This window comes from Seriola dumerili, unplaced genomic scaffold (genome assembly GCF_002260705.1).
Source record: "Seriola dumerili isolate Sdu_G_001 unplaced genomic scaffold, Sdu_1.0 BDQW01000187.1, whole genome shotgun sequence".
Taxonomy (NCBI): domain Eukaryota; kingdom Metazoa; phylum Chordata; class Actinopteri; order Carangiformes; family Carangidae; genus Seriola; species Seriola dumerili.
The window spans coordinates 2,746,785-2,774,137 of NW_019174442.1; the positions used below are offsets into that span (position 1 = coordinate 2,746,785).

Sequence of the window (27,353 nt, forward strand, 5' to 3'; positions counted from 1 at the left end):
ACCAACAACACAGGTGTTAGTATGATTTTATACAGTGCACTCACCCCTATGTTGTCCTCCTGTCGATACTGTTTCCAGTTGTGTCCTGTGTCACTGAACATCAGCAGGTAGGCCGTCAGCCAATCGGAGCTGCCATAGCGACCTTGCGTGGCAACAGCAGTGATTTGTGTCCGCCCACCCAGGTCGACCTCCAGCCACTGATACCTGTCTGAACTCAGAGGAGACCAACCTCCAGCGCCTGTGCAGGGAGAGAGAAACACCTTTGAATGATCCAAAGAATGAAGTGAAGACTTTTATTCCTAAACATAGAAATCATATTTGGGTGCTTTAAAAAACTCACAGAATAATAACAGAATAAACACTGATAATAAGATTAATTGTTACATTAATTTACACTTTTCTCAAGAAAGTTAAGAGTGCTGGAAAATCAAAGGGGAATAAAAATTAATTAAAACATATGATCTGCTGAATCCTTTAAAATACTATCAATGCATTAACAAGAACAAAAAAGTTTTCAGACAAATGCAAATCCATCCAGAGTTTTCAGCTGTTTCTTAAAAGAAGACAAATCTTACTATCTAACGTCTTTCATCAGACACAAACTTTTCCATAGTTTAAAAGCCCTGAGCACAAAGGCTTTATCAACGTCTCTCTTTGATGTTTAATTTGGAACAGTCAAAAGAGTTTAATCTGTAGCTTAAGGACTGCTCTGCACATAATATAAGCTGCAGCTGAGGCATTTATGGTGGACACCGCCAGCCTTATACAATATTAAAACTGGCCAGCTCATAGAAGACCTTCATATAATCTGACTACCAGAGCACAGGACCATAAAATGAAGATGTGTTAAATAATTAAAACACCAAAAGGTGTGTGTGTGTGTGTGTGTGTGTATTTGTGTGCATATCAAACTGCTGAGTCATACCAAAGTGACATTTTGCCGCTAGAACACCATCCTATACGTATACATTACCACTTCTACTTTTGTGAGAATTTTCATGGTGTAATACATTCTCTAAACCCTAGACCTAAACCTTTCCTAGTGGCGATTGCAGCATTTATAGCTTTTATTTCACCTTCCTTTCCTGTGAAATTACTCCATTCCTTTAAATCCTTTAATTTCCCACAAGTTAGGTTCCTAACCCTAATGGTACCGTACGGAGATTTGAACGCTAATAGCAGAATGTTTTTACAAGTGGGTCCCTGTTGTGTTTGTGCCATGCATGTGCAATAGCACGTGGGCAGCATGACTCATGTCCTGCCCTCGGTCTCACACTGTTTTGGTGATCAACACTTGATGACGCCAACAAACTTAGCAATGCACCACTAAAAGTAGGAAGAGAGGACTCTGAACGGGTCAACATGGATGTGAACAATGGAGGATATTTTTTTTAAAAATTGCAAATATTTTATGAAGAAGGAAATGCACCCGACGTGTTTGGTACACCTCGAGGACACAAGGAAGTTACGGTTTACACTGAATGTAAACGTAACTTTTAATTGTTTACAAGAAAGCTCCTCAGGGCGTCTTTAACAGTCCCTCATCTGCCCTGCAGAATCTTCTGAGCAGCTTATCCCACTGACAAATGGTTGGTTCTTTTCTTAACCATTGCTATTTCAATGTTTCACCCCCAACATCTTACCCAAGCACCATTTCTGGATCTTTTATCCCCATGAACACCGATGGCCCTCACCTCCACCACCACTTGGTGATTGGTACTAGGGCTGCCATTATTTTGCTCTTTCTATGGGGTTTCAGATGGAGCAGAGTCTGGGACAGGGGGAAACGATAACCTAACCCTAACCCTAACTCACAACACACCCAATAAGTCATAACAGGCCATAACCCACACACAGTTGAGATGTGTTTTTAATTTTAGCCGCCTACACACTTTTGGGTGACTTTGAAGACATATCTAACTAATAATTACAACCTGTAATCAGTCTCATCCTTTTGAGACTGAAGTATCTGGTTTGGTGACAGCAATAGATTAGAAGAAGAAATATATTGATGTCTGTAACACGGCTCCTTTTAGAAAGAACTTTTTGAATCTGGGCTCTCTGCCAGCTCAGCCACTTGGTATCAGCAGAGTTAGAAGTTGCGCGAGAGCCTTCGGGATAAAATAAAGAAAAATGACTTGGTGCTTGCATAAGCCTTTGTATCTTCTCATAGGAGCAAGATGTTTCAACATATTCACCAATAAGCATTGTACAGGAATCAGACCCCTATTTCATGTGGAAAAATGTAAACATTTCACACAGCCAAGGACTTCTGGAGCCAGCATCTCGTAGTCATTAGATGGTGTTACTTCCCCTCCCAAGGCAGATATTAGATTACGCAACTTTGATGACTTACTACAGCAGAGTCAGAGTCAGAAACTCAAAGTTGTACTCAAGTCTCTGTCTGCCCAGAATGAAATGTGATGAAATGCCTTCTGCATTTTTTGAACAGAGAAGAGCTGGTAATTTAGATGGCTTGAAGATGGGTAAGAAAAATATACAAATGAAGCTGAAATTTCTTGATAAAACACATTTAAAGCTTCATTTGATATGAGAAAGATTTTCATTAAGTACTTAGAGAATACCATTTTCTATAGGGATTTAATTAATCTAGAGTATTGTTAACAGGCAGTAAAAACAACATGCACAATAATGAGCCTGACAGTATTTGTGAATACTTAATTACTTCTTTGACTTTGCAGTCCATGGCTTGTGTACAGAGGCTGAGAGAGCTCAATGCACTGCAACTTAAGAAAAACACATGCAAATGACAAAACATAAACAAATTAAGAAAACATCAATATGACAAGTCATGCACAGCGAATAAAGAAACGTACCACAAGTAGCACAGACAACAATGGAAGTGTTTCCTGGGGACATAAGAGTGATGAACCCGGCTGGTCTGAGCCAGGTTCATCTATGTTACTTGCAGTGCGTTTGTCTATTTGTTTGTGTTGTGAGTTCTTGCTGCGCACATGTTGATGAACAAAGATGTTTACATAATTTGCCTGTATCTTCTTCAGTTCCAGTGCAGTGAGCTCTCTCAGCCACCATACTTGTGACTACCTGATAAGCATTTATAGGGTAGAGCACTTTTCATTTATACAAGGAAGCATCAGCAATGCTTTTCAGTGGCCTCCATGTTTTGTCTCATTCAATTGCAACCTACCATCTGCACAGAATTACTAGGTTAAATCTTTTTCACATTTTGTGGGAGATTTATTAAATAACCACCGGCAGTGCTGGAGCAGAGGCAGCAATTTTGATCAAAGGGATTTCAATTTTTTAAAGGCACTATAATCACAGTTTATATGTGATTACAGCATTTGTTAAATAAGTGTGATTGCAATAGGGTTTGTGGAAAAATGTGGCAATGCTGGTAAAGTCTATGTCGATGCTTTCACTTAGATCCATATCACAGTCAGACATTTTAAAATCCTACACATATGGGCTTTAATGTATGATTCAAATAAGTAACATGAATTATGCTGTAAAAATCACATCAATTGTTTAAAAACAGCTTTGACAAAGGAAAAACATGCATCTTGTATTCCATAAGGTTTTAATGAGAAATCAATGATTGATCAAGGATGTTCCCAACAACCAGTTGAGGAATTTGGGTGAACTTACATTCCTATCAATGCTCTCTCACAGGTTAATGTGCAGGCTAATTGTGCAACAAGACTGCAGAGTGCTAGGAGGAAGCAGAAATCGCTCGGTGTTTTCCCTTAAACAGAGCTGTGTATTGTGCTGTGCGAGTCTCTGCTCATTTTGCTTGTAAATTAACTCTGAATGAAGCGGTTCCTCAGAGAATGACTGTAGAGGATGAGGAGCATTAGCGGCAGCTGGAGGAGGCGTAAATGAGCAGCAGTTTGATTTCTACAAAGAACAGCTGGGATTCAGGAATCAAAGCACTTTTTTATTTTTTACATCAATTAAGCATTTTGTTATATTGTGGATTCCTTCTGAAGTTAGGGTTGTTGCTTTCAAAACTGAATTAGATTTATTGATCAGTCAAATTCAGTTCTAAAACAGAGAATTAATAAGGCATTGTAACCTGTGAGGCGGTTTTGTTAGCAAGAAATCATTGATGAGGCTCACGTTTAGCTCAAGACATAATGAGGTAAAGCCTCACCAATATGAAACAGGAGAGACTGAGATTTTGTTTCATGGAACAGCCTCAGCTCTAACATTTCATCTGAAAGGAGGTTGTTGCACTGGCTCTATATTTTCGCTTGTACATGTTTAACTTTGCATGTAAAGCAGCTGCTTGTTTGTGTGCATAGAGGCATGTATGCATGAATCCATACCATGAAATAGCTTTCTAACTATCAAGTGAAATATAAAATGATGCTGAAAGGGTATGTTTTACGTGTGTTTCCATCCTTTCTTTGTTTGTGTGCCAGATAAAACATATACAAAGTCAGAAGCACATCTTCAGTTTCCATCTTGTTTCATTACTTCCTCTCTTTGCTTCTCAGTTTTTCAGCTGTACCAAAAAAAACCCAAAGAAAAAGTATGTTTTGCCATTCAGATGCATCTGATCTTTCTTTAGAAGCATCTGATACTCCTTTATGCAGATCAAACTCAGATCGGTAAACAGACAGAGCAGGTTGACTGAAGCGGGGGAACACAGCGGGTGTGTTTGCTCACAGCTTTTGCCATCAAACACACCAAGGAAACAGCATCCTGCTGGCTGCGCTTCCTGCAGTCTCCCAGGTGGTGAAAATCATTCAGATCCTCTGTCGTGTTGAAGACAAAGACATCACTGCGCTTCTATCGGATTCGTGGCTCTGGTATTAGTGGAAAACAGCCAACTCTTCATGCCAGAGTACACCAAAAAAAAGGGCATCATTTCTCACACCTCTGTGTATCAGCACATAAGTTTTATGGGTTTGTTTTTTTTTTTACTACTTGTCAACTTACTTACTTTTTGTGACAAACGTCAACCTTTTGCTAAGTGTGTGGTGCACTTATCTAATATATTCACCTAAAAACAGCACAAAAATGAGGCAATATGCAGTGTACTCTCCTCTGTCTGCACAACTGGTGAAAACACTGGAGATAAAAGAAAAGAAAGAGCGAGAAGAAAGAAAGACAAGGATGCGGCAATAATTTATTGATGTTAAACTGCTAAATTTTATATGTGAATACTGGGGAGTATTGCTGAGGCAGACATGGAACAGTTGAAAGACCACTGTGGCTTAGCTGACATGTAGGAAATTGTAGTTGTCCGTTTCTTAAAAACAGTAACATCCAGTCCGTTGATGGTCAAGCTAATCCTTACTTTATCTTAAACTGGAACAATATACTGGAACAATATACTCTCTTTAAACATAGTATGAGGAACAACCTGGTTGAAGGACAGCTATGACTGAAATGTGTGTGGGAAACTCATGAGCACAACTCACTACTACACTGGTGAAGTATCTGCAGTGGGAAGCCATGGCTGTGCAAAAGTGTGCATCTATATTCCATAAATATGGAGAGAGTTCGGCTGGAAAAGGTCATCTTTAAATAGGCAACTGAAAAATATCTGCCTGAGATGTTTTAATTTGGGTAGAATGACACAACCCAGATATACGTACATTTGGATTATCGCCTGCAAAAGGCCAAACTGTTAGCAAACAAGTGCCTTCTAACACACCCAGCCTGTTTGCTGGAAACAGCAGCCTACAGTGTTTCATCTGGAGCTGATGAGAGCAGTGAGACTCAATCATGTGTGAACTGCAAAAAAACTAAAAGCTGCAGAGTTTTTCTGTTAACCATTTGATTAAGTGTTTATATGGGAAGCATTGTCTGCCTTGTGCATGTTAATGTCTTCAAAGCAGCAAGAAGTGCAACACAACACTGTAATGGAAAGTTTCTCTATATATTCTGTTAATATAAATAAGCTATTGCCGAAGCGAATGATGTATAACATTTTTTTCCTTGCATTTTGATGAGTAAAACCACAAACATGGTGTCTAATGTGGCCCAATATACAAGGATTTGCCATTGACAGCTAAGACAGATGTTATCCAACAAACTAATTAACCTTTCCTGGTCGAATAGTTTGGGGGGAGTTCCCAGCTGTATATATACATGAATATGTTGGTTTGTGCTGTACATTACCCCACCACCCAGATTTACAGTCCAAACACACATTACAGCTCACAGGCATGACAACGGTTTGTGGTAGTTACTGTTACTCACCTTCTCTCCGGTTCAGCTTAGCAAAGCCTGGCCCGTGGCTGCTCGACAGCTGTGAGGAGCTCCTGAAGGAGGATGGCAGCAGATTCGACACCAGTGGACTGTGACACACCTCTGTTAATCACAGAACAAGGGGAACAGGTTATTTAAAATCGTCATGTAACTTGCAGAAGACAAAATGCTGCTGAAAACTGTGCTCCTTCCCTGAACAATCAGTTGCCTCACAATAAGAATGCTATCCTCAATTTCAGGGCTGAAAATGTGCCTTGTGTAAACAGCTGTTTTGACTATAATGAGAAACTGCTGGAGAATTAATGCATTGTGTCCTAGCTGCCTGAGGAGACACATAAAATAGACAAACTGGCCACTGGTGGAGTGGATCAGTGACAGAAGAGGCTTTTCATACTACATACACAATGGTGGTTAAAGCCATTATAACATTAATGCAGCATATACAATAATACATATTTGACCTGCTTTTGAATGATTTACAGACACAACTGAATATATGTAAACATAAGCTGTACTCCATCTGACAGTACATGTTTAACTTTGTGTTGGTGAACAATACAAGTGCAAGCTCATACATGTAGTCTGCACAAAAATATATGCATTCATGAGCATTCATGTTTGATTTAATTTATTAAATTAGTTGAATTCCTCTTGTAATACACAACAATGCAAACTTAAGCAACCCGGTGGAGTCGTCAGCTAAATCCTCTCTTTGATAAAAGATGTTTAGCTGAGAGCTGATACATCTCTTGGTGAGATTATATTAATGAAGGATCTTATGCTGTCTTTATTTTGTTTAGTTGAGATTTAATCAGACTTGGCCTCACTGCTTTGATATTGGATTTCTGCCCACTGAGGGAACTTACACAGAGAGTTTGACTTTGGTCTCTCTTTCATGGGACTTTGATTTTATCTGGCTTTTGTTCATTGATGTGTTCTGTTTTCACAATGCTCTACGTAATCAGTTAGTGTTACAATAAGTCATGGACTATTATTATGGATTAAAATGTTCTTCATCGAGTCTCTGAAAACCTAAAATACTAGCAATGTATACATGATAAAAAAGTGCAATTTTTTACGTTTATTCATTGTTTTATCCAGAAATATTTGCTGGTTTTTGAAAGCAAAATAAATTGATTGGCCAGTAGCCAAATATAACTAAACGTGTTGTAATGACAAACTACATTAGCATATAAAGCGTATGAAACTGCAATATACAAAATTGGGAACAGCTTGAGTACACTGCTGTGATTCTGAGTCTGTAGAGTTAATATGCTAATTTTCTGTTCTGAAAGCTCGAAGTCAACATCTGAGCACTTCATCTCGAAATAAAAACACATACTGATGGCAGTTGCTACAGGGGAACAACTGTGCACAAGAGAATATTTGATTTTAAAAAAGTTGATGTGTGAAAGGTTTTTCCGAGCTGCCTGTGTGCGTGGTTGATTTAGATTGATCAATTAACGACCTCTGTGCCGGTGACAATTGTTGTTTTGCAATAAATCTATGGGTTTCCTCATTAGTTCTCACTCATGGGTAAGGTGCCCTTAAAGCAAGGCACCTCACCCCCAACTGCTCCCTGGGCGCTTCACTGCGGCTGCCCACTGCTCCTGTGTATGCGTGCGTTCACTACTCACACAGAGGTCATATTTCCTTTGTGTGTATAACATAACAACTAATTAAATGAGCTGTGGTGGTAGAGACTGAAGGCAAGAACCTAATGAACTAAACATAAACACATGAGGGGCTGTGCATTCGTCACTTCTCAATATAACATGACAAACATAACATGACAAATTGTCATAGTGAGTTATCATCCAACATATGTGTTAAATTAAAAGCTTGCATGAGATCTTGAAAACATAAGAACATAAAGTATAATAAAAAAACCAAAACATTTATAATACTGTGTGATTATACTGTGATAAATACTGCAAAATTACTTTTGTCCACATTGCCATACAAGCAATGTTTCATAGCAGGGGAACCCAGAGAGCACAGTTGTCTACTTACTGAAATATGAACACACTTATTTATTTATCTATCTCTCATTTTTTATTGCATACTTGGATCCCGTGTATTTTTTGTCTGTGTCTTTGACTGTATTTCATTGTTTTTAACTCAGTTGGTTTGACATTTTAATCTATCTATCTATCATTTTATGACATTAAATCCCCCTCTCTGCAACATGTGCAGCAACAAACCCCTGGTCTGTACAACACAACGGTTCAATTACAAACCATTATAATGCACTTTACAAATGGTACATACAATCTATAAGGCTCTAAACTGTCCTATATCTGCTGCGTCAAAACAGGTTGAAATAGAAATTAATAAAGTTATAAAATATTAAACAAGTGACTTAAATTTTAAGTTAATACTTCTGTTACTAGACATAACGGTTAAGCTAACTTAGCCAAATCTTTCGTTTCATCCACTCCATCACTTACTGAATTTAGCACGACGTTTTGCAGTGTATTTTGCGAGCAGGTGGATGTTCCGTGATACAGAGTTGAGCTAGCAGTAGCCGGTCAGTATAACAAAGTTGAGCTTCACAAAAGCTGAGAAACTGTATTGAAAACATTGAATGATGCCGAGCGTTTATCACATGAGAGGGAAACGGTTTACCTGAGGAAGCCACGAGACCACCGGAAGTAGTTGCACTTGCCTCGGTAACGGTAAGCTAGCTTCTTAGCCCTTAGCTAGTTTTGTTGTGTGTTAGCAACGAAGTTACCGCCATGTCAAGCTCATTTTAGCATTTTACTGTGGTTTGGGGTCACCAGCTGCCCAAAGGGAAACGTAGCTGATGCTTAAAAAGTAAGTTTCATCGTAATATTCATCATGTTACCGAAAGAGTAAAATGTGGAGTTCTACATAACTTCTTCTTCATGCTGCTAGAGATTATTGATTTGCAAAGCTGAATATTGGCTGAGCTGGAGCAGTTTAATTCTAATTACATGTGTGATATTTGTATTGTGTCAATACATTCTAAGCATATTTTCTTAGAACGAAATAAGTTTGGAAGTTGAACTAGAGAGTAAATATGTTAAGTATTTGCATTCAGTCCTCACTCACTTTGATGTTGCACAACATAAGAGAAACATAAGATGAGATATAAAGGAAAGAAGAACAGAGACTATAAGCCTGTTTGTAAATGCAGGTTGGGTGAAGAAGATCCAACAATCCCAGTAGACGGTGAGCTTCCCAGCTTGGAACCCAGGAGCCCAGATTTACATTGCCACTGAAACAGCCGGATGAACTATCTGCCTTGTGGTAGGATCGTGCCAGTCTCTTGGCTTGGTACCAACTTGAACACACATCATAGCTAAACAGGGCACTCTGACTCATCAAACTCTGACGAATCAGTCCTCTATCTGATCTGAACAGTTGACTTTGACCAATTTTGGACCAACTTGAAAGTTACTTGAACTGTGGGAAATCCCATACAAGGGCAGTTTTCTTAGGTTTAAAGGGCACAGGTTTTTATTTTTCATATTGTTGCATTGTTTTGCCACTGTATCTGTCTGTGATCTAAAGCTGCAGTTGCCCGATTGCACTTGTGTTGCGTTAACTGTTATTTCAATCGAAACTTTGCTCCTTCTGAATCTAGAGGTGTCCTCACCCAGGACTGGGTTACACTGTTTTACTCTTGTCAGCTCTGCTGATCAGATGAAATGTATTTGCTTGCTAATGTTGACACTGTAGCTTATGTTATTTGGCTCTGGCTTAGCTAGCTGTTAGACCAGTGTTTCTCAACCTGTGTGCCATGAAGTAAGATCAATTGTACCATGGAATTTTATAATGCATCAGCCAGTATTTTTGTGAAATGAAAATTCATGTCTACCCTAAAACCATGAAATATTAGGGCTGCTGGCTCTGTTAGCAGTTTATTTTGTATCACCAGAGCTGTACACATTTTCTTTCTCTCTCTCTCCATTTATTTTTTAATTTATTTCTGTTGCCCAAGTTCACACTCCTCCTCTCACAGCTGTATGTGTTTATTAACAACACATTTTGTCAACTCTAGACATCCCTTTAACACCACAGGGCTACCCTATTAAATATTACTAGAACCGGCTCTGTGTGAAGGTCCACTAGGGTCCGAGAGACGTAACTTTTGTCATCAGAGGGAGTATTCAAGGCTCTGTGCAGACACCTGTGTACCCTCCAATCTGTTGTGACTGCACAGCCACAAGGGCACCGCTGACAGTCCAAGTGGACTCCAAAAGGAGTAGAAAGTAGTATAATAACAACTACATGTCCATGGTGTTTGCAACTTTCCATGTGCATGTCTGCAAGAGAATATGTTTTAGGCTTAACACACAAAACCACTTGACTAGCCAACAGCTGGCTGACCCCTTTTTTCTCTTTCAGTGGTTAGGTTTGCTACAATAATTAACACAAGAAACATAAGAGTAGTGAGCATAATTTCAGAATCACTGTGTCCATCAGAAATTGTTTTTGATGCGGAGAAAAATTCACAATCGTTAAGAGTAGTCTTTTAATATGCTTCAATCATAAGCTATTGTTAAGCCACTGAGATACGCAAAGTGATCAACTATCTTGCAAAGCGCAGGAAATTACATAAGTACACTCCTAGCTGTACATAATCATGTTTGGAAACACAACACTTACTCAGTAGATAGTTAACTGCTCTTGGTTTGCATTGTTGGCTCCATTTAGCTTTTTCTCCCAGATATTTTTAAGCACTCAACATATTCGCATTCACAGTCTGCCAGTTTTAACACTCTTAACATGCTGAAGAAGCATTTCAGAGGCACGCATGAGGACTGAATGTTGTGGTTGCTAATGGAGTGTTAGGCCAACAGCCCTTGGCCTAAACAGAGATATTGTGAATCATTAGTCTCTCCCACCTTGTCAGCTCTCACATTCAAAGCTCTGCAGGTTTGAGAGCACTATAAACTGAAAAAAATCCCTCTCGACTCTCAGTATCCTTTACATACATGACATGTGTTTAAACATTATTCATCCAGCAGAGTGAGCTCCATCAGTATGCTCTCGTTCATCATCTTATCCCCCTATCTCTCCATCTATAGCATCCACTTTATGGTGTCGCTGAAATAGCAGCAAAATCAAGCTGATGAGCATCTTCTTCCACTTCAATAAACAACAACAATCAGACAATTTACAGGTTCACAGCTCTTTAAGAGTCCGCGACAGTCATAGTTCAGTGCTGCTCGATGTGCATCTCTTACAGTGATGTAACCATTAAACCCTGTTTCACTGAGCACAATAATCACACCGCGCCTGTTTGTCCTCTCAATCATGAATCGTCATCCATCAAACAGAGAATTGTGGTGATCTTTTGTCAAACTGGCACCTCAGTCCACATTTTAAACAAGAAGAGCCAAGACTGCTCATTGTATATTTGTTCTATAATGTGACGAAATATATCTAGATACATAGCAATGCATTATGGGCTTTTCCCTGCTGCTAATGCAGTCATTAAAGTTTGATATAATATAAGGATAAAAGGAGAATGAGAGTCAGGGAGCAGCATCAATAGTGCATGCACTATACCTTTACATTACATTTTTGGTATTTGGATGTTATCCAGAGTGACATTTTGAACAAAACCCAGGGGAAGAGAATTTCTGGGTACTGCATGCAGAAGTGATAGCAGCAGTAATAATACAAGGATCTTAGGATCTGTAATTAAGATCATGAAAGCTGTCATGGGTGGAAAAACAATACAGTAACTGAAATAATTAAGCTGTGAATGTTGCCTCCCACTCTTCAAGACCTTTGTGATCTCAGGAGAGTACGTGCGTCTGTGCTGCAGTGTGTTGTATTGAATTTAATTTCTTCAAACTTTTTTTAAAGCAGAAGGCTAGCAGACTGGTGACTTGTTTAGTCTGAGATGTCAGTGATTATCATTTAAGTGCTGAAGAGAAAATGGAAAGAGAAATGCTTTCTTTACTACTTTGACTGAGGATTTTTTGAGACATAAGTTGTCTAACATTAATGGGCCTCTGATTTGATCTGGTGTGATTTATCAAGCTGTCTTTCATCAGTCTGGTCTGATTTTTATTTTTTTTTCCGTTCTGAGCTGCCTGCCTTCCTCCCCGTATCTCTCTCTGGCTAGAGAAAGGACTCTGTTTGTCTAACAGCTGCTGAGCTGTGAGGATTAGCACATGGATGCTGAAAAACAATACATCCAGCACATCATCAGCTGGTCATGAACGTACCTCACACACTGATATTTTTTATGTTGAAAAACAGCTGTCGACAGCTGTAGCCACAGGCATTATGTTATCTGGTTGTCTGTCAGTCCGTCCCAATCTCATGAACGCGATATCTCTGTAACACCTTGAGGGAATGTCTTCGGCCATAACTTAATAAGAATTCATACGCTAATTGTGACACAATTTAACACAAATGTCAAATAGGACAAGATCAAACTTTACTGTGACATCATCATGACCAATATTCAATGATGTAACTCAGGAACATAAGGGGAGATTGTGAGCATATTTCCTGCAATTTGATTGGTCGGCGGAGGCATACAACCACAAGGAAGTAATACCACTTGTGACTCAAGGCCTTCTGACGCTTGCTCAGTCAGAAAATCAGTATCAGTATAGCTCAATATACTGTCAATGTTTGTGTAAAATATTACAATACATACATTTTAAAGTTCTTCTTGGGAGAATAATATAATTTTTTAGAAATTAATTATACAACTTTGTGTTTTTCTAGAAATTGTAAAACTGAGGGCATGGTCACATGTGAAACTGGGGACAAAATAACATGAACTCAAACAATAATGAACAGTTGATTAAATTAACAAAACTGTATAGAAGAAATATAAAAATTGATCTAATCCGACATGCAGATAAGGAGTGTGTTTGTAAAGTCCCTGATTATAAACAGCTAAACATTCAAGCGCATGTCCCTGATGATGTCCCTCTGGGTGTATGGTACACAGATTAAAAATCCACAGGGCCCCTGCTCCGAGCCGAAACTCTTTGTAGTCTCCTCCCCTGATGGGAGGCCCTGACCTGATCTGTGTGGTGGAGAATTTCAACGCTGTGAACGTGTCCGCACTCCATGCAGGAAATTGTAAGCAACAAGGGAGGCAGCAAGTCCTTCCTGTTGGTGCTGCTCTTGTGTTCAGTGATGCATGTCCTACTCCCAAGTATACTCACTGCCTCACCCACATATAATTTAGGGCAAGGGCATTCAAAAACATTAGTAGCACCTTGAGAAGCAGAATCGCTTCTCTAGCTTATACATTCAAGTTTAAGTATCTGGCAGAATGCCTCTCCTCACCACAACTACTTCCACTTCTTCTCTTTAGAAGCAGCACTAACATTTAAAGTTCTAACCATTTGCTTTTTATACTCACTGCAACTTCACTTCAGAATCACATTTTCAGTCTGTTTTCTGACATCAACACATATTGCATATCGTGCAGATTATTCTCCCAATTTGATCACCAATTCGGAGGTTCTCTCTTGCAAATCCCTTGTCCTCAGAATTTGCCAGGTTTAACTTTCATCCCATCTACACAGGCAGAAAACTGAAACCCCTAATGGCTGGAGTGATGGAAAGGTTAGAGAATCTGGCTTGTGAAGAGAAAGTCACAGACTTTAATCACTGACCTGGCAGGAGAAATACAGCGGATATTGTGCCCTTGAACAAGGCATTTTAAAACTTTTCCAGAGGACTGATGTTGGGATAAAAGGAACAAAATGACTGAAATCATCAATACATTGGTGGAAGAGAGATTCATTAAAATCATTAAAACACTTCACAGTCCAATTCATTAATTGTTGGAATGTCTTCAAAACAGCTTGTAGCTGCTAGTTAATGATATGAAATAGAATATTATTATATGTCACAGCAGGTGACTCATTCTCCTTTTCTGCACATTTTACTTTTTCTCATTTGAGCAAAGTCTGCAGGCTCTTCCATTAGGTTAAATCACAGCAGAAAACAGTGTCCAGCCCCTCGGTGAGGAAAAAAAGAAAACATATTTCAAAACTGAGATAGTGAGTCCAGCAAACACACTGCACCAGCAGAAGAATTTAGTCTCCACAATATTAATGGGACAATAAAAAAACAGTGATGACTGCCTTGACTGTCTTTGCTCATGCTGTTGCCATCCTGAGGCCAGCTGGTCTTTGTATAATCCAGGTTTTGTACAACACCCATCACATGCGCTCATTTAGCTTTCACCGGCACTGCAGTATTCTAAATTATACATAAACATCAAAGACAGACGGTGTGCAAGTGTGTGTGTGTGTGTGTGTGTGTGTGTGTGTGTGTGTGTGTGTGTGTGTGTGTGGTGCAGGTCAGTGACACGTGACCACTTCACTGCCAACACCACTGCTGCAGTCACACTTCATTATGTCTTTGTGTTGCAGCCTCCGCCCTGAAGAGATGTTAAGAACCAATCACCTGTTGGAAAGTTCTGCACTGATCACACAGACACATTTTTGAAGTGTCAAACTGACACAGGGGACTGAGCCTGGGCTTCGTCTTTGAAGGGCAGACTTCTAAACTTCAACCTGCTGTCTCACATTTACACCCAGAGTTGGTCTTTTTCACAGTCCAGTGTTTTTAAAAATTTAAATCTGCTACACTGATTTCCAACCTTAAATAAAAAACTCCCTGGGCTTAGATGTTTGGGATGAAATTGTGTTAATCAACACTGGATGTTTCTTTTTCCTTTTTTGGGAATCAGCATGTGAAAAAATACACTAATGACCACCTAGTTTATGATGTTTTTAAATGAAATTTATTAGAAATCATAACACTACTTGAAGAAACTGCCTAATATTTTAATTACCCTATAGGCTGTTCTGTAAGATTCAAGCTTTAGTTTGTGTTACAGTTTGTTTGAGCTCAGCATAACACTTTTATAAATATGCAAAGCTTTGCTTATGCATATTTCACAACATTTCCTTCCGTGGAGCAACAAGAAATTAACGTGGATGTAATGATGGTGGCAAAGACGTTTGTCTTGAAATAATGATGAAGCATGGGTCAGTCTTTTCATGAAAAATTATCTTCATCACATTTAACTTGATGTGCATTAGGTTCTACCATACGACTCGACCCAGAAGATCAGAATGTGCATGATGTGAAGAATTAGTCTTTTCTCAGTGTTGCAGTATTGGAGGGAAATCTTTGCTTCATTATCCCAGTGAGCGCATCGGCTGCCAGTGCTGTGACAGATTTTATGATCATTACAAACAGTCCTCTGATGTTTGCTCATAAGTGTGACAGGTATGCATGATATAGAGACTTGAATGATCCTTCATTGGTACATATAGTATTTATATTGTGTCAGCTAAGGATTCACCACTATGGACAGATAGTAACTGGGCTCTGCAGTGACCCAATATTTGCAATATATCCAATGTGTGGCCTCATTAGTGACCTGTAGATTTGTCACTCTGTTCCCACGGATCATTGATATCCTTGAAAGTTTGAATTTGAAAATAGACATAAATGGACCCTGGCCATTGAAAGTGTTTGAATTTACATATCCAGTGCAAAAAAAGAAAATGCAAGTTTTTTTGGAACAGTAATAACTGTGATCTTTGTCTCAAATTATGCTGTGTTTTGGTCATTGAATTTGAGGGAATTGGGCCTGGAGAGTCCTTGAAAAGTGTGGTCACTGAATTGCTGCCAGCTGCAGAGCTGCAGTTCTGTAAGTGACTCTGATCCAAAGTACCATAAAAATCAGGTGAAGTGGGAAAAAGTTTCAGAAATGCTTTGGCACTGGAGCAACTGCAGGTGTGCGCCGCTCATCCACCTCATTAACTGAGTTATTCAATTTCTGATCAGATACCTTATCTCTGTTGCATCTTAAAGTTTTTGGCATCGACTTAGCTTTGTCCTGCGGTGTTCAATGTCAGCTACGGTCTTTAATACCAGTGACATTTCTTATGCACTCACATTTACCTAGACATTGCATCTGATCTAATTATCCCTTGTGGCAGCTTGGAGTGAGAGAGGTCGCAGCTGACGATTTACAGTCTAAAGAAATGTGGAGGCAGCTCCAATATGTAGATGTTTTGTTAAATTATGCCTAGGACTCCTCCACAAGCCTCAGAAGTACACTCTCGCAAATATAGAATACCACATTAGTTGTCAGCTGAATTCTCAACACACCATCGAGGCTCTGCTATTCTAGAAATGTATGTTAGGAACAATATTCAACTGTCAGCTGCGTCCATTAGAGCTACATTAAGTTAATATATTACACAGTGGCAATGAATAACAAGTCATTCACTGTGCCACAATGAGGTGACGGGAAAATATAAGCAGCATCCAGCACAGTAGGAATATGTTCATTCATCAGAAGTGGAAAGAGTTGTAGAGTAAATACAGAACTGATTTCACTGGGGTTTAGGAGAAAATTAGAGAGGTCAGTCATAAACTGAAGATGAAGGAATGTTCTCCTCTTCCTCATCATCGATTATTTCTTCTTCTTCTTCAGCTTCTTCATTGTCATTATCTTCCTCTTGATCTTTTTCCTAATCATTATCATCATCCTCATGTTCATTATCGTTTTCATCATCTTTATCATCATCATTGTCATCATCATCACCATGACCTTCTCTTTCTTCTTCATCACATTCGTCATCAACATCTTCATCTGAGTCTACTTTCTTCATATTCATCATCATCATCATCATCATCCTCTTCTTCCTCGTCCGCTTCACGTTCTTTATCGTCATTATATTCATCCTGTTCTTCATCTTTTGTCACCAAATTCATGATGTCATCATCATCAGTGGAAGGGTTGTTGGTCATCATAAACGTCTACTCTGTCTTCATCTTCATCATCATCTACATGTTCATAAGGACAACTATCATCATACTCTGTTTCATCTACTTCTACATCATCATCATTAATTTTATCATCTTCCTCTTCTTCTTCCTCATCATCACAACCATCTCTCCTCTGGCTAGACTCTTCTAGAGAAGAGTGAATTCACAGTAATAGCGATTTCCCTGTAATTTAGTTTCAGTGTCAGTTTGATGCCGGTGGTTTCCCTCATGAGCTGGTCCGAGTATCTGCAGGGATTCTCACCAGTGTTGCTTCTCTCCGGTCCAAACCTGGACCCACGATGAGTGACAGAGTCCCCTGACCTTAGCAGAGTTTGACAGATTCTTCACCCGACTACAAGTCATCTAAGGTGTTGACAGGACCGTGTGATGAATGAGTGTGTGTGTGTAGTGAGCCAGAGCTCCAGTGGGACTGGCCTTGAGTACATATCAATGCATCACAAACTCAGATGGATGGACTGCAGGCCTCTGTCAGTTTTATCACTTAACTACTTGTCCCTGGGTTAATAAATCTAGATTCCTGACTGATGGCTCCAAGTTTACCCCGATGGCTGCCGCTGCCGTAACGTAGCCTTGACTTCATCAGATCGCATTTATGGCTCCCCTTCTTTGAACACACATATTCATAAATGACACTAAAGAAGAAATATGAGAGGGGCTTTCCCCTCTGCTTCCTCTCACTTTCCTCATCTCCGCTGTCACAAACTCCAGTGTCTCATGAATCATAAATGACAGTGGGATTTTGCAGGGAAATGCATGACGCATCCAGACTAATTAGATTATATCATATGTTTATCTTCCTCTCAGGGCATCTAGATCATTGTAAAATAGCACATTCTCATCACATTTAAAAACGTGTGATGTCAAATAATGTGATGATAGCTTGAACAGTTCTGTTTTTGTAGTAATAATATTACACAAACTTGTTGGTCCTGGTGAAACTTTAAAAGTAACACGACATTGTGCACAGAACAGCTTTCAGGTGCTGCACTGGTCTGAGTAAACATACTTCTATCATTTAGTCCTTTGCTGAATTACCAAACACACCAGAGTCAACAGCACAGCCTTCATCATCAGCCAACAATGCCCACTTCAAACGATCTGACTGAGAGAAGACAACACTTCCTCTGCCTCCTCTCTCTCTAGATGCAGCACCTCGTGACACATTAGTCATAAGTTGAGAACCTCTCGCCACGAAGACGTGAATGTGAGTGGTGAGTCATTCGTTATCTGAACACAACACAGGCACACACCAGGACATTATCCACATTTGTAGGCATTATGTATACACACACACACACACACACACACACACACACGACCGCCGTGCTGCCTGGCATTCCCTCACCCTCTTTACATCATGCTCATCATGTGGATATTTGCTTCTTATCTGAAGATACACGCTTACACACACAAGCACATAGATACATGTGTATTTACATACACACACACACACACACACACATATGCACAGGCACACAGGTTAGGAGAGCAGCAGCACTATCAGTCATTAGGCTGTGATTAGAGCACACACTCCACTGACTCCAAATCAGCTGAGAGAAGAGATAACAATCCCATGGGGGTCTTATGTAACCACACTGGAGAGACAGAGCGAGAGAAAATACAACATTATACGCCTCCTTTGTGTTTCCAGCTGTGTGTTTTTTATCGGACAGTCACAGCATCCTGGAAACACACTTTGCCTCATCAGAATCACTCTCTGTATGTTAGCCGTGACGAGCGCTCCTGCCTGTTACCAGCACCTCCACCAAGGACGTTATGTTTTCCACCGTGTCTGTTTATTTGTCAGCAGAATTACACAAAAAGTACTGAGCCAATTTCCACCAAACTTGGTGGGGGGATGGAGCATGGGTTAGGAAATAACCCATTACATCCAGATGTGGATCATTTGCTATGAATTTGAGTTTTTTTTCTCTGTAGACTGGTGTATGTTGTTTGACACTGGCATTGGCAGAGGTCTGTGCAGTCTGAGTGCCCTTCTAGTTGCTCATGCAATTTGAGGGGGTCCTTATGCATTTGCATAAGGATACTTATAGATTGTGCAGTTAATTGGAAGAGATATGACAAGTGCTTGTGCTTTAACGTGGACTTACTAGGTTCACACAATTTTTGAGAGGCAATTATGCATTCAAAATTGTACACCTTTGAGGAGCAAATGCAAACAGAGTGCATGAGCTTGAAAGAAAGGTGGTAGGAGAAAGAACTCAACTTTTTCACCCATCGCATAAAAAACATTAACGTCCCTATCATTTTTAATATCTGACTTTGCTGCCCCCTCATGGTAGAATCAAAAAATCAGTCTGCCAAAAACTAAAAATACAGGCTATCTCCAAAATCACTCCCTATTCACTATATACAATAGTGTAATGTGTCCAGATTCATCCACCATGTCGTCCTCAAAAAGAGAACAGAACAAAAAAGTAGTGTCCACTGTATGTACAGGTATTTCTTTTAACAGTCCCATAATGCAGTGCACTGCATTTTAGAGATAATTGAACTATGGTTAACTCTAAATGACAAAATAGTGACAAAAGTTATTGACATTTCACCGTGAGATCTTGAAAAGTAGATGTGACTGAGCCGTTCATGTGTGACAACTTACGCCTTTATCATTCTTACTATCATTGTAAATGAGATCTCGATCTCAATGTGACTTACTGATTAAATTATGTGTGTGTGTGTGTGTGTGTGTGTGTGTGTGTGTGTGTGTGGGTGTGTGTACATATGTATATATATTAGTTTCGTGACCTCATGCAACTCCCAGCATAACCCAGCCCAACTGCGGCCTGAGCTGAGCTTTAATCAGCCAGAATAACTGAAATGTCTGCATGGGTGTGGAGGACATTTAAATAAGGCAAATTAATGAATATTGAATAACCTAAACATATTTTTTTAGGGAAATTTTTCATAAGGAAAAGGTCTGTAATAATAATAAGTGAGCACAATATCTGACTATTATACAGTATAACGCCAGTCAAACAGGAATGAGAACTTGTGGTTTTGCCCTCATTAAGACTGAACATGAACTTGACATGGATTCCCAAATCGCTGTTGGCAAATCACTGCACTCTTTCGATAGGTGATGCTGCATTTACCTCGGTGTTCTAATGAGACATCACCCATATCAACACCATCTCCTCCCTCCACATGCTCTGCTCAGAGCTGCTTCTGGCTTTCTTGCTCAGTCCTGCTCAGCTCTCTCTGCTCCGCTGCTCCACAACCATAACTTCATTAAACCGCATTTCTATGCAGCATATGATTTCCTCTCTGAGCTCGGTGATCTCAGACAAATCCCACCACTAAACTGCAACCGAGCTCTCCGTCACACGCAGAATCACCTGAAGGCAGTCACAGGTGCTGAGTGAGCTGCTGCTTTAGTGTATCAGGAGGAAGTGACACATAGATAGTGAACACAAGTTGAAGGAAACAAGCGGCACAGATTAGCTCTGTGTTTGCATGCAGGTTCAGTGTTGCATTAGTTCAGTAATGTATTGGCAGGCAGCATGTGGGGTATCTGTAGGAAAAAGTTTCAATAAAAAATAAACCGGTGAGTTGCAGAAACTGTTTCTACATTCCCATCCATATCTAATTAGCTTATTAGCTTGCTGACTCAACCACTCTCCCCATCTGTATCTATTGCAGGGACATCAACACTCTTTAAAGGTAGAATATATGCAAAGTTCTTCTTGTCTGCAGCACTGAAAAAAAGGGTTTGTTGATCATCTGTAATGATTTGACAACGGCTTTGCCAAGTGCTGAAAGTTCTGGCTTGAAAAACAAATTCCGCACCTTTGGAAATCTCAGGATGCTCTCCCTCTCCCCAACCCCTCCCCCCACACCTGCAGTATTAATATTACATGACTGAGTTATTATATATTGCCTCCTCCTCAGATGTTTCTGTTAAATGTCTGTTCTAATTATCCAATGCAGGCATCTCTAATGTAATTCCTCTGTTCATAATAAAGCTGTCAGTGAAAGCTTGGGCCATTTAGTATAGAAACTTATATTTAGTACAGATTCTTATTGTATTTTTTTAGTTGTAATAAATTTTTTATACATTTCAATATACATTTATTTATTATTATTAGTTTTTTTTTTTACTGATTGGATAATTGCATGAATAAGCAGGTGCACAGGTGTTTCTTATAAAGGGCTTAGTGAGTGTAAATGCTGAGGCGGGGATTTGTCCTTATCATAACCACCTCCAAATGTTACTGGGCTGAATCTTCTTGTGATCTCCAAAAACATGGCTGCCACCCACCAAGCAGCATGATTGTCTGTCTCTGTGTAATTTGATGGAGGTTACATAACAATTTTCTTAGAATTTACCTTTATTTAACTATAGTCTGAGATCCTCTCTAGTTGCTCCTTTTGCTTTTCTTGAGGATTCTTCATGGAGGAACAATGCTCTCAGCTGTCAGTGGGCTCAAACATCCTGTCACACACCGGCCTCTGCAACCACTCCACCCACTGCTTCCCCTAAATAAGCACACTGCTGCCTCAGTGCTGAGCAGGGTCACAGCGACCGGCTGCAGAAACAGAAACATCTGCCCTCTCGTGATGTTTTTCACCTCTTTTGTTCACTCTGACAAATGGCTCCAGTCAGACCTTGCCTGTAGCACTGGCTCAGCAGTAACACAAAGTCAAATAAAATCAGGAGAGAGGTCTGGGCATCTGAGATTATTAAGTGGATGATGTACTGTATGTTTGCTCTCTTAAGAGGACGAAAAAGGGTTTCACGCAATACTTATTGATTTGAGAGAGACAGCAGCATTTTCTGCTCTTTTGAAGACACTCTACTGAGTCCAAACCATTTCCTTCAGGGCAAGGAAATCTCTTTATCTCCTTATTTTGCTCTTTCAAAGCCCATAATGTCAGTGCGTCTCTCTCCAGCAGCTGTTGTCTGTCAAGGGGAATATAAACCTGATGAGGTAATATCTACCATCTATCTTTCCCCTCTCTGCTCACTCTGAATCCCATAGTGCCATTTTATCTTCTCAAATGTTTAATGAATATTATTTGCTCACAGATCTTCATTCAAAATTAAATTTAATAGAGCACCAGTCTCATGCTAGATAAACATTTATCCTCTGACAACCACTTTATGAGGCTGTGTTAGCAGTATATCCACTGCTGTGACAGTATTTGGCACATGCAAACAGCTCCTATGTAAAATGATCCCTCTGTTGACATTTCCATCAGCACAGTGTTTGATGCAGGATAACAAATGGGCCATCAATGATGTGTGGGCTCACGAGACACAAGCTTTTTGGGCTAGTTTTTTTAAATTGCAGCTTAAGAGATAACATAGCAGTCGATATTCCACACTGTGCCAAATCACCAAAGTTTAAAGTTTATTATGCAGAGAAATTAGAGAAAAATATGAATTGAATTAAAAATGAAGAAGCAGAGAAAAAATAATTTTTTAATTAATTAATTATTAATTAATTTTTTTTTTTTATAAATAGTTAAGTGACAGAACATCCCACCACAAAAGAATGTGAAGAAACAAGAAGAATCAAGGTGACAAATAAAAATATGAAAAGAAAAATCACTATTTTAATCTTAAATTTGCTTTTGACCAGTCTCTCCACCTGCTGGCCATTTCTTCTTCTCTTCTCAACACTGAATGCATTTTGGTTCCACCAGCATCAAAGAATAAAAAAAATACTAATGAAATTATGAAACTACACAAAACTTCTCCTGTAAGAACGGTGTTTCTGCTTCACAGTCATATACTTTAAATTGCAACCACAGACTTCTGCAACCTGAGCAGCTCCACTGGAGCAGGTGGGGCTCTGAGTGCCTTGCTCAAGGGGTAACCGTTTAATAAGCTCGGGGGGGGGGGGGGGGGGGTGTTTTTCATAAAGCTTCCCCACCCACATGCTTCCTACACTGGCTCCCACCGCCTCATTTAGGTGCAGTGTGTGGAAATCTGCAGAGAATGTGTGAAAAGAAATCAATGAAAAGATATTGCTCTGCATGTTTCCTGAATCCAAGTGCTGTTCAAAAAGATTCATTTGAATTAATTAATTAATTCTCAACATGCTCAACTAAGCACTAAGTTCATTTTTGCATGAGCTCAGGAACTTTACACCTTTTCCTGCTGCACATGAGCTACACTTTTTTAAAACATTTTAAAATGAATGTAAACTGAACAGCAGCAGCTCCACAACTCCACATCAGATCTCTGCTGTCACCCGAAATAAAAATCTCAAAGCACTCACCTCCTCTTGTTACGCCACATGAGCTGAAAAGTATCAGGGCGACCTGTGTAATAATTCCCAGGACTTTTTTACTCCAGAGATCCATGATGAAGTGGAAGGATGCTGCAGAAAAAGCCCGCCAAGTGAAGGAGAGAGACAGTGTGCCTCTCCTCTCCTCTTTACTCCACCCCACCTCCTCCTCCACACTATGACACTTTCCAGATCCCTGATGAATTTTGCACTTCTGGGTCCGCAGCTCTCAGCGGCATCCGCCTGGTCCACAGCGATGACAGCAGAGGCAAGAGGCTGCTGTCTGTTTGGCTGCACTCTGCAGAGTGAAGGGATCGAGGAGGGAGAGGGAGAGAGACATGGGGGGGGTGGGGAGGTGGAGGGGGGGGAGGTGGAGGAGGAGGGAGGGAGAGCGAGAGAGACACAGGGAGGGGGGCTTTCACTTCTGTCACTGCTCGAGTGAAAGGTACTTTAGTCATTAAAAGGACTTGATCCTTCAGCAGAAAACCCACTGCGGGCTACACTCTTCTGCCCCGACAATGTTCGAGAAAGAGTCATCTCAGGTCCCATTAGGCTCCGGGCTGCTGCTCACAGTCTGTTTGTCATCATGTAATCCAGCAGTTCAGGTCCGGTGGTCACGGAAAAGATCCCCAGCACACCGGCTTAGTCATAGCAAATCAATTGAAAGTAGCCCACAGAGAGAAGGTAGAAGAATTAAAATGACTATTCAAAATCTAATTATAGATTTTATTGTACTGTACTGTACTTGGACTGTTGCTGTATCTCATCTTATATAGTAACCTACAGATTAAGAACAAAATTAATAAGATTACCATCCCATCCTATTAAAGAAGTCTAGTGAAACTGGCCACGTTTCATTTCCTTTATTAAACCACGAAAAGTGAGATTAAAAACTCTTTTTCAAGGATAAAAGCCAGAGTAAAAAATTGTAGTGGCAATGAACACTCTGAAGTACAGGTGACATTAACAGGCTAAAACACTGTCAAAGTGCAAAAACAATATGCAGTTAAGATGAACATGCCTAATCGTCCTAAATGATGTCAAAACATCACAGGAGTCAAGGCCATATTGGTTTTAGTTTGGAAACATAAATGTACACAGACGAGGAAGACTTATTATGATGATTTAAGAAGCCTTAATTTAATATAACATCTATAAATATGTGCTTTTTAATTAGTTCTGAAGCTGCATTTGAAACACACAATACATTGTGCAGCAATAAACCTGTCTAACCAGCCTTTCAAATAAAGTCGGCTGTTGCCCCAATGGTGGATGGGAACGTCCCTACAAACCTCCACATGTGAAAGTCTTGAGTCCTCTTCACACAGGAAGTTAGAAATTAAAATTTAGGAGTGAAAACTCTTTCACAGCATCAGAGGAGCACTGTCTCCAGAGGAAGCTGGATTAATCGTCAGTCTCACCCTCTTTCTTTTTTTTTTGGTGCCGAATTCCAGTTTAAATTCAAGAGGCTTTATTTCCGTACAACAAAGAGAAATCCAAAGCTTTTAGTGTTGCAGACGGACACCAATACGTTTCAGCTAACCTGACCCCAGACATCTTTTTCAGTAGTTATGGTCTGATCTATAAATATTCCGTCGTGAAGACAGATGACATGTCTGTACTGGAGAGGTGTCACAATGCCTCTTCATTGATCTCTGTGATTCCTGCAGCGCCGCCTTCCTCTTGATGTCCTTTCACACTCAATTATGGCCACTCCTGTGCCATTTAAGTGTCTGTCTTTGTAATTGTTATTTTCATTATTGACCAATCTGCCTTTTATTTTGTCGATTAATCAATTAATTGGTTTCCCTGTTGTAATTTCCCTCAGTCCAAGATGAGGTCCTCAGATGTCTTGTTTAGTCCAAAACCCAGAGAGAATCAGTTTAATATCATGTTTGACAAAGAAAAGCATCAAATCGTCAGATGTGAGAAGCTGGTATCAGCAAATCTTCGGTATCTTTGCTTAAAAAATGCCTGAAACAATAATTTGATAATCAGAAAATGCTTGCTGATTAACTTTCTATTAATGAATTGATTAACTGACTTTTTAATTCAGCACCATTAAGTCGTTTTCTCATCTAGGACTCAGAGTCTCGTGGATTTCTTCTTCTTGTTTGCAACTTCTGGGGCTCTTGACTCCAAAAAGCACCTTTGCTCGTTGAGTCAGACTTTTTAAAAATCCCTTTTTGTTTATAAAGTAAAGACACACCCTGTTTGTTTACTTTTTTGGTGATTGTTGTTGGCTTAACCAAATTGAAGTTGTGATATGACCTTGTTTTTCTTTCCACGAATATTGACATAAACTTTGAGTATATTCAGAAAAATGTGCTAAAGAGGGAAATAAAAAGGAAAGACATTTTAAACACTTAAAACACAAATTAAAAGTCAAGAAACAAATTAGAAAATAAGTTTAATGGCAGGAAAAAAAGAAATGAAATTGTGGGAAATAACAGAAAAACATAGGGCATCATTTTAGAGAAAGAAACAGTCAGAAAAAAACTTATTTTTTCAGTTTCCAGTCTGTGATTTAACAAAAAGACCTGGAAAGGAGGACTAGTGATGCGTCTCCTGTGTGATGAACAGATGTGTGTGTGGGATAGTTTTACTATACTCGTGGCGTCTGAAGAACCGGGAGCCCACTGTACTTGTGGGGTCCGTCGGCTTCGTGCTGGACCCCACTGGTCTAAATGGCTGTTTGAGGACTTTGAAGACTTGGCTTTAGGGTCGGGCGTTCAGGTGTGATGGTTCAGGTAAGGGGCTAGGGATTGTAATATGTGAATGACGGGTCCCCACGACTAAGTAAAAACAAGGACGTGTGTGTGTGTTTGAAAAGTCTGACACAACGACTCCACAGTCATCTGTCATTTGAAAACCACCACACAATGTGAAGGTGAGAGAAGTAATTTCTCTGTCTAAATTGGGTTTTCACACTCTTATTTGAATGCTGGGTAAATATCTCAGTTCTGGCGAGTGAAGAAGGAGAATGTGCTGCAGTCTTTATCAGGATTATCACAGCTAACATTACCATTCGTGGTTCATGTGACTGTGCTTGTTTTATCCGCCGTGATGACTTACCGTACAGCTACGTGGTGATGTTAGAGAGGCTTTTCAGAGGCAGAGATGCGGACGGCATGTGAATGAGGGAGGCTTGTGTGTGGAGAGGGAGCAGAGATACCGGCTAATCCTGCCTGCATCGCACTGGCACCGGAGTTTTTGTTTTAAAAACACTTTAGAAAGTGAGAGGGAGAGAAGCAGGAAGGAAAATGTTGTAGTTGTGCATCTGTTTGTCTGGAAGCTGGAGACAGAACTAGGAAAAAAGCACATTGAGCTTTTACACTTACAGGATGCTCATCATGTCTGTCATCTGTGAATTTGGTGTCTACATTCGGATGAACTGTTTCCTCTCGCTAACTTTTGTCTAAGTGATAAGACGATTGTCAATACTACTGTAGATGAATGCCCGAGCTGCCAGTGAATATTTGCATGGACAACATTTACTCTGCATTTGTAAATATTTCTGTGTCATCAACGGCTTCAATGTCTAAATACTGATTTGGAACTGAAACCATCCAGTTAACTCGTTTCATCTCAGTGTTGTTGTTAGCTATTGTATCTTTGTCTAAGAAGATCAATAAACATGAGCTTCTTTGCTTTATCGCTGTGTTATTTACATGAATTCTGTTGCCATGTTAGTGGCATGACTGTTTGGATGTGAGTGTCCGTGTGTCTTATGGCAGGTCGGTCAGATATCTCAACAACTACTGCATGGATTGGCATTAAATTTGGTGCCAACATTCATGGTCCCCAGAGGATGAAATCCCCTGATTTTAATCTAGTGCCATCATGAGGTCAAAGTTTCAGACTGATACTTTTATGACCAAATACCTGCACAGCATTCCCATCAGCCTCAGCTGCATAGGCGGAGCGAGTGTGCAGCTTATATGGCTCCAGAGTTTATAATAGAACTTCAACTTTGTGTCATTTCCCCTCAGTCTCTCTGACTGGACTGCAAATCAATGGAGCTCTCTTCGCTACTGGGGAAAATATCGCCATCTATAGGTCGCC

General features: G+C 39.9%; 1 protein-coding gene across 1 annotated transcript in view; it reads right to left on the minus strand.

Annotated features, from left to right (window-relative positions):
- The window catches only part of LOC111227411 (contactin-associated protein-like 4), a 56,950-nt gene extending 39,955 nt beyond the window's left edge, over positions 1–16,995 (minus strand). Inside the window, exons 1-3 of the mRNA XM_022752860.1 lie at positions 16,848–16,995; positions 6,196–6,306; positions 45–238 (exon numbers count right to left, since the gene is read on the minus strand). Coding sequence (XP_022608581.1) covers positions 45–238; positions 6,196–6,306; positions 16,848–16,995 — 453 coding nt within the window. The remainder of the gene's footprint in view (positions 1–44; positions 239–6,195; positions 6,307–16,847) is intronic.
- Positions 16,996–27,353: the final 10,358 nt, after the last annotated feature.